The following is an 8,614-nucleotide window of genomic DNA, read 5'->3' as shown; positions in this document are numbered from 1 at the left end:
TAACTTTACTAAAAAAATGAGCATAGATGCTTATTTTTAATGACTTATTAACACACAGAAAAAAATAGAAAAAATAAATATAGCAGAAAAGAAAAAAACTATATAAAAAACTAGTCAGAAATAAATAGAAGAAAAAATAGTTGTGATTAACTTTACTAAAAAAAATGAGCATAGATGCTTATTTTTTTTAATGATTTATTACCACACAGAAATAAATAGAAAAAAAACAAATATAGCAGAAAAGAAAAATAAATAAAAAACTACTCAGAAATAAATAGAAGAAAAAATAGTTGTGATTAACTTTACTAAAAAAAATGAGCATAGATGCGCTTATAGAGAAAATTCAACCTAAATTCATAATAAATTTCTACTAATTTCAGAGAAATTCAGTATGAATTTAGGTCAAATTTCCTGTATAAGGGCATCTATTTTCATTTTGAGAGGAGTTCAACAAGGCAGAGGGGGAGGGGCTTATAAACCGGTGTGAGCCCCCTTCGGTTGGCGAGGTGGGACTAAACTCTGGCCGCAACGAGGACCAACCCTTTAGTCCCGATTGGTGGTATGAACCGGGACTAATGGGCGGCCTTTGGTCCCGGTTCATGCCTCCAACCGGGACCAATAATGGTGGGCCAGGAGCGAGGACCATTGGTCCCGGTTCGTCCCACCAACCGGGACCAAAAGGTCCAGACGAACCGAGACCAATGGCCCACGTGGCCCGGCCGGCCCCCGGGGCTCACGAACCGGGTCCAATGCCCCCATTGGTCCCGGTTCTGGATTGAACCGGGACTAATGGGCTGACCCGGCCTGGATCAATACCCCTTTTCTACTAGTGGAGGTGGATGGGTTCGGACTGGCGGTGCAGAGAGGGGGGGGAGTGGGTTAGGGTTGCGGGACGCCGGACAGATTAAATAGCCGGATTTTGTCTTGGGCAGCGAGCCAGAATGGCGTCACACAGCGTCCACACCGCGGCAACGAACACGGCGTCCGTCAGACATCTGGGTTTCCGGGCGTTTGCGTGAGGGGCCACGCCGTCAGGCCGACGTGGCAGGCGTACCCGTGCACCTCATATCCGTCCTATATTTGGGTTGGATATGGGGGTTCCGGTCAGCCCTGACGTTTGAGGGCCGTTTGAGAGGCCCGTTCGAATAAAAAAATTGTGACCAGAAAGTGACCGGACAACTCGCCTAACCGTATGATGCGGGTTTAAGAGGTCTGATTGTAGATGCTCTAACTCACTGGCACTTGAAATGTAGACTGGAATCATGGTTTCCGAAAGGCAGTGTGGTATAGCGGAGGGCAGCGAGGTTTTCTCTTCGGAGGCTTAACTCCGCCGGGATCAATCCAAATGATCCGAGAGAAGATGCCAACTGGCATGGATGGGCGGCAGTAACAGGGTATGCATATGTTTTTTTTTTTAACATCAGTACAAACACAAGCATTTATATACATGTGCGTATACTTATCTCTATGAACGCGTGCACGTGCAGCCTAACCATATAAGCACCTTCGAGATATTGCCCACTGAAAATGCATTGCCGGAATTTCCTGAAATAATCCAGGATAAATGGAAGCAACAAGACTTGAATTCTGATGGGTTGAAGATATCATTGTCCTCCTAACTATCCAACCACGTGTTGGTTCGCGTATGCATATGTGATCTGCGTGCAAGTCCAAGAATTTAACTGAGTACCACGTACGCGCCTGAGGCCCAGGCGCCTACCATCTTCACAAATCTACGTACACGTACGAACGCCCGAGGGCAATCGTCTTCTTCATTTCTGCTCTGGTTAATTCGGCAGAGACAGGGTAGCATATACACACTGGTCACAACGACACCCCCGCGGCAGGACTGAAATCTGAACGCATCATCACCCTTAACAGTCACGAATGTCCCGGGGGAAGTGGTGGTGTGGGCGTGTGTGTGGTGGCACCTTTCGCGGGTCACCTACGCCAAAAAAAGAGAAGCAAGCTGTGGCTAGAGTTGGAGGTGGGGACGAAGCAGGAGAAGGGTAGTGGACGGGGCTTCGCTTCATCTGCGAGGTAAGTTTCCCTCCGATCGTAAGAGGAGAAGGGCAGAGAGAACAAAAATCTTGGAGAATAGAACTCATGGACTTTGTAAGTTAGTATGCATTTGTTTCTCCGTGAAGTCATTGTATGCATGTAGGTAAAATGTCTTTTGAATTGTTGGTTCATGTCATGAGGAAAACATGCCGGAGATAAAATTGAGAGGAAAAAAATGTAGACGGAAAGATTTGGATTGTCAAGAAACATGGACAACAGCTTAATATTTGTTTTCTACAGGATGTCATTCCCAGACGAATATCTGCTATTTCGCGCAGAAGGAAAGATTTGGAATGGACCTGACGGGGCGCAAGTGAGTCCCGATTGCCCGTTTGTGGTCAAGCAGGTGGCGGAGCTGAAGAACAAGTCGTTCGAACAAGTGCGGCGCGCGATACTGAAGAATTTTCAGTTGAACGAAGCCACGCATGAACTCACTTTGCAGCACATCCTGTATGTGAGGACCGATCCTTCCGCTCCTCCATATAATGTGCTGATTGACATAGTAGGGGAGGAATCCTGGAGGGCATTTTTCAAGGTGGCATGCCGCCATGTCCGCTCCTTCAAGCTCTTCGCCAAATGGACTGTCAAGAAGACAAGCTCTGCCTCCAATGCGACTGACAGCAATATCACAACAGTTATTGACGAAGATACCGCCATAACAGATGACTCTGACGACGGTGGTTGGCCGGCTTGCAAGCACGATAAACCATGCACCATTGAAACTTCATGGGACCGACATGACCCGGGGCGAAGGTTCTACCGCTGCCCCTTCTTCGCTGTGAGTTTTCATGACTGAATTTTTATCAGGGCGTACCTCGTCTCTGAATGATTTATGCTTCGATCCACAATGATATTCTTATTACTTATCAGAATCCTAAAGAAGACTGCAAATTCACCAAATGGTTGGACAAGAAGTTTCCTGAGAAGGCAAACGAACTCATAAACAAATACCAGGACACGGTTGATTCACTCCAACAGCAAGTCGACAACCTCAAGTGTGAGCTTGAGGAGCTCCGTCGCCGTCATCGGAAAAGATCCGCCGAAGAAGTTGTTGTCAGTCATGGAGACAAGTGCCCCTGTGGCAAGAGCCTGTGCGACCTAACTTGTCGCGGCCGGGAGAAACAGACACGCCCAGGCCAAATTTGAATATTGAAGAAAAATAGGGAACAAAGGAAAATGACATGAAAATTAGAAAAACCTGGAGCATTATGGAAGTGTTATTGAAAATCTAATAGTAGTAAACGATGTGGAAAAAGGTAAAAAAGAAACCTTTGAATCTATGTAAACCCATAGTCCAAATTTTTATGGAAGTTGTTTGATCTTAAAATGTAAATATTATTTACTAGTATTTTTTCTTGAATATTATTTGTTTACTCAATTTTGTTTTGGTTTCCTTGATGTTTTCCATATTTTTATTGGTTGAGCTACCACGTGTTCACAACATCGAGTCATCTTGCACTTTTTTTTCGAAAAGGGGTTTACCCCAGCCTCTGCATCGGAAAGATGCATACGGCTCATATTATTAAAAGGAAATCCAACAAGAAAGTCTCCAAGTATGGAGGTGCGAACATAAGCAAAAGCTCAGAAGAGCTAAAACCCAAAGCCACAACCGGTTGGCAAATAAAATAGGAGCACTACATGCTTATCCTATTACATGACCGCCATCCAAACCGGTTGAAAATATCCCGAGCTACCATCTCCCATCGGGTAGACGCAGTAACCAAACGCTCCCTGGCCTCCGTCGGAGTGAGTAGCGACCACATACGGATGAACGCCGTGGCCCTGAAGATAACCTGCAAAAGTGAATGTTTGTTGATCTGTTAAAAACTAAATCATTTCTGCAGTTCCATACTGCCCAAAATAAAGCACAGACGCCAACACGAATGTGTCTCGCAGTATCGGAATCAACCCCATCAAGCCATGTTCCAAATAACATGTTGATAGAGGTGGGCTGATTAATATTAAACGCAATATGAATCGACCGCCAAAGAATCTTAGCCAACGGACAATCAAGAAAGAGGTGTTTGATGTTTTCGTTATGATCGCAAAAACTACACCTAGAAGAACCCACCCAGTTGCGTTTTGCCAGGTTATCTTTAGTCAGAATTACCTGTTTATGCACAAACCACATAAACACTTTGATTCGTAAGGAAACCTTTACTTTTCAAACGTGTATCGAGGAAGGGATGACGCTAGAGTTAATGACATCCAGATACATGGATTTGACCGAGAACACACCGTTCTTAGTAAGTTTCCAATACAGCTGATTTGGCTGCTGGGACAGCTGGACTTCCATTAAACGGCTTACAAGATGGAGCCAGGCCTCCCAACGATTTCCAACTAATGTCCTTCGAAAACTAATATTGAGGGAAGTAGATTGTAAAACAGTTGCAACGTAGGCTTCTCTACGTCGCACAATGTTGTACAAAGTAGGATATTCAGAATTGTTTTGCTTCGGAAGCCTACATCTACTGCTAGAATCTTGCACTTGAAAGACCAGAAATATTCAGAATGCATTAGAGGGTCATACTTACAGTTTGGCAACATATAAGGGTACAAAATATGACATTTTTCTCAAGCAATTGCATCAATAACAATAGCCAATAAGAAATAGCGTGCATGTCTTACTGAACAAATTATCTTAATAGGCCCCTCGAAAAACTAGCTAACATAACGCTCCCATTTATATTTACTATTTGAGGAATGAACCCAGGGTTACCTCACTTGAATAATATTTCCACGTGCGCACACACGTGAACTAATCTACACTTGCCTCATCTCGTAGAGCACCGGGGGTTTTCTGGACAGATTCTACCATTCCAGTGTCCACTGTAGAAATTGCTAGTGCAATGCTCTGCTAAAAACCACCATCTACTGCTCCTAGCATGGTGAGTTTCCACACCGTCAAGGTTAATTTGTGCCTTCTCCTTACTCTTGAGGTTCATAGTAAGAAGGCATCACCTTTCTCAAGTAAATCACCTCTTCTCTCTACAAAAAGGACCATGTTGGTTGCTAGACTGAGATCAAGAGGCTGGCCACACGAAGACAAGTGCTCCCTTTCCAACGTCACAATGGAGTCAACGATCCACCTCATTGCCTAGTGCCCTTTTACTGTGATCTTTGTGCACGACTTTGCTCTAGCCGTCCTGCACTGTGTATGCTTAGGCCCAGGCTGAGAGTGGCAGCTTCAGTGACTTCCTGGTGGTCCACAATTGATGCCTCGTAAAGGACAACGCGATAGTTGCGACATACTTCACCTGGCACATCTGGAGCGAAAGGAACAGAAGGATTTTCTCCATGTGACGATCACATCGACAATGTGGGCAATTGGATCTTCCTTTTGTTTTCTTCTTTCCCTGGGCACTTTCGCCCTCCCCTGTACCTTCCTAATCTATAATGAAAAGGCAAAGCACATACCATCTTACCTAAAAAAAGTGTAGCCACTCTCCCTCATACTCACTGTCATTATTGTTGTTGTTTTGATCTTGCTTGGTTTAAAGCTCTAGCACAGCATGATCTCATATATTAACAAGTGAAAGCCTTCCTTCTCCGAAGATACAGGGCACGGTAGGTGGGCATGACACACCCGCGCGGACTTTGATCGGAATCTTTGTCGAAGAAACATGTGTCTTCGTGGCACTTATGCTGAGGGTGTAGAAGTCTGGGATCTCCATGTCCAACCAGTGAACAATGCCACGTGTGACAACACTGACATGCGTCCCCCAGTTCAGCAACATTTGATGTGTTCGCTCGAATGTTGTGCAGTAGAGGAGTACACACAAGCGGACACAAGCCCATAACAATCTGTGTAAGTCAATATCACTTGAAACATTGACTCGTCTTGCCAATCCAAAAAATTTATGGTGGTGGGTCTGCATTGGTGAGAATCGTGCAGCGGGTTGGACCATAGCGATGATCAAAGATTCCATATTCAGGCAGGCCAATGTAGCATGGAGCTTTTTAGTGGCTGGCCTAATGTGGTTTTATGATAATTATTTTCCTTCCAGCCATCCAGGGCCAGGATCCTTTTGCACACCCAAAAAAATGCATATTTGTTTTTTTTCTGCTCATGGATCTCCTACATGTGATCATCAACTAGTTGTGAGGCAAGCAGGACAAAGGCCACACCATCATGGATCCTCTCTTTTTTCACGAATACACATATTGTGTATCATTTCTTGATATGTAGAAAGATGAAAAGATTACAAGGCAACACTTGTCACATACATAGATTGGAGAGACAAGCTTTGAGTGAGCACAAGACAAGGAGGGGATAGTCAGCCCCAGCTAGCACACACCAAGTAGGGAGGAGGATCATCAAACCCTATGCTCCAGTCTTAGCCCAAGCGCAAGCCCTATCTTTGACGATTTGCACGAGGTCCCAGCAGCAGGATCATGCATTGTCGAAGACGCATGAATTCCGATGTTTCCATAGAGACCATGCAGTAAGAAGCATGATGGATGCCAACCCTTTCCGCAAGGTAGTAGGCAAGGCCTTGGTAGCACTAGTCCACCATTGAAGGAACTCAATGTCGGGGGTGGGTAGGGCGACGGGGACGCAGCACAACGTGAGGATGTCGTGCCAAAAATTGCGAGAAAGGGGCACGACAGGCGTTGCATGGTTTCGGGCGCTTGATCGCATAGCACACACACATATAGGTGGGGTAGCCCATGCCTCGTGAGCCGCTGGGCAGTCCAGCAGCAATGAAGATTGGCTAACCGATGAAAAATCCGATCCGTAGTGGGGCCTAAGTACGCCAGTTGAGCTACCGAACAGAGGCCCATAGCACTCGCCTTCATCCATCTCTGCAACGGCTATTTGCTATAACCAGGAAATGCAAAGCGGCTTCGTACCATCATCATCTTCATGTCAAGGCTTACTAATGGGTGTATGCATCTTTTCTTTTTAATGAATATAAGGATTACCCCCGACCTCTGCAACATTGTGATGCGGTCAATATGCATATACATCTACGGGGCATCCTGATAGATACCTATAGATGTTGAAGAACAATCCTGATAGAGCGCTGCGACTTGATTCTAACCGGACCAATCTTGCATCAGTTCAGTTCCAACAAGAGAACTATTTTTTTTTGGTGAGTAACTCCAACAGGAGAACTGGTTGACAACTACACCGGCTTAATTACATGGGACAAAACCAGAATATATCTTTACCTAATAATAAAGCAAATTAGGTTTCTTTCGTCCGTCATGGCATTTTTCAGAAAAGTCCCTCTATTTCAGAGAATTCAACCCGCAGTCCTGTTTTAAGTCAAAACGAATCGTTTTTTCGTATTTTACACAAAAGTCCCTGTATTTTTTTGAAATCAACCCGCCGTCCAGATTTAAGTCACACCCAAACCGTTATTTTACGTTTTTCAAAAACCCCCCTGGCGCTTTAGGTAATTCATCCGCGGATCATATTTAAGTCAAACAAATACTTTTTTAAATCATTCATATCTTTTAAACCGTAACTCCGATTTGAACATGTTATATATGAAATTTGATTAGAAAAATATGTAGAATATGAATATGAGATTATTTTTACCTATTAAGTATTTTTAATATTATTTTGGAATATATTTAAATCAAACAAATGATTTTCTAAATTATTCGTATCTTTTAAATCGTAACTTCGATTTTAACATATTATATATGAAATTTTATTAGAAAAATGTGTGGAATCTAAATATGATGTTAATTTTACCTGTTAAATATTTTTAAAATATTGTTTTGAAAGCAAACTTATAATTTCTAGCGCAAGATCCGTTTTTCTTTCGTACCGGCGGCGATCCGGATTGCAAATAAACACGCCACTATAATCATATAGGCTAAAGAAAACATCAATAACTACACATGCATACCTTTGAAAAATGTCGCAGGAAAAAACAACAGATTTCTCATCGTGAGAATGAAAGAAAGTGTGTGTGTGTGTGTGTGTGTGTGAGAGAGAGAGAGAGATAGATAGATAGATAGATAGATAGATAGATAGATATAGAGAGAGAGAAAGAGGGAGGAGAGAGGCAGAGAGAGACGTCTTAGGATTAACCATATTCAAACACATTTTTTGTTATTTTGTGTGAACACCGAGATCATCGTCGGCGAGGGTGAGAAGGAGGATAAGCGGCAACACAAATATGATGCCTCGCGAATATAAAGGAGATGGACCTATTGAGTGATGGTTGTTGGGTTAAGAGTGTGTGTTATGTTTTTTCTCCCGTTGCAACGCACGGGCTCTTTTGCTAGTATAGATCAACAAAGGAAAAATGAATCGAAACAAGATACTATGTATGAAATGAAAATGGTTGCAACGGGAGCACATACTCTACGTCCTTTTGTACAGAAGTTAGGGTGATCAAAATCCTGATTTGGGTAAAAACTTAAGTGAACAAAGCTTGGTGAATTCTAGCGTATTTCAAATTGTTGTCTGGCTTGTAAAAATCTAGTCACATGCCTAGTAAACACCCCGACCCTCTAGTACTGTTTATCTACACCGGTAGCTAAACTTGGTGTGATCCAAATTGGAGCCGGTAAATCTAGCCAAGAATGCATG

The 8,614-nt window shown here is 43.5% G+C and overlaps 1 protein-coding gene across 1 annotated transcript; it reads left to right on the top strand.

Annotated features, from left to right (window-relative positions):
- Positions 1-2,284: 2,284 nt before the first annotated feature.
- Positions 2,285-3,258, top strand: LOC119368194. The gene is made up of 2 exons (XM_037633518.1): positions 2,285-2,839; positions 2,932-3,258. The coding sequence occupies exons 1-2, from the start codon at positions 2,303-2,305 to the stop codon at positions 3,205-3,207; spliced, it is 813 nt and encodes a 270-aa protein (XP_037489415.1). The 5' UTR covers positions 2,285-2,302; the 3' UTR covers positions 3,208-3,258.
- The last annotated feature ends 5,356 nt before the right edge of the window (positions 3,259-8,614 follow it).

Source organism: Triticum dicoccoides, chromosome 2B (assembly GCF_002162155.2).
Source record: "Triticum dicoccoides isolate Atlit2015 ecotype Zavitan chromosome 2B, WEW_v2.0, whole genome shotgun sequence".
NCBI classification, from domain to species: Eukaryota; Viridiplantae; Streptophyta; class Magnoliopsida; order Poales; family Poaceae; genus Triticum; species Triticum dicoccoides.
This window is presented reverse-complemented; position numbering and strand designations above follow the sequence as displayed.

Coding starts and splice junctions, on each gene's coding strand:
- LOC119368194 (XM_037633518.1), top strand. CDS start 2,303: ATGTCATTCCCAGACGAATATCTGCTATTTCGCGCAGAAGGAAAGATT. Junction 2,840..2,931: donor ACCGCTGCCCCTTCTTCGCT/GTGAGTTTTCAT, acceptor ATTACTTATCAG/AATCCTAAAGAAGACTGCAA.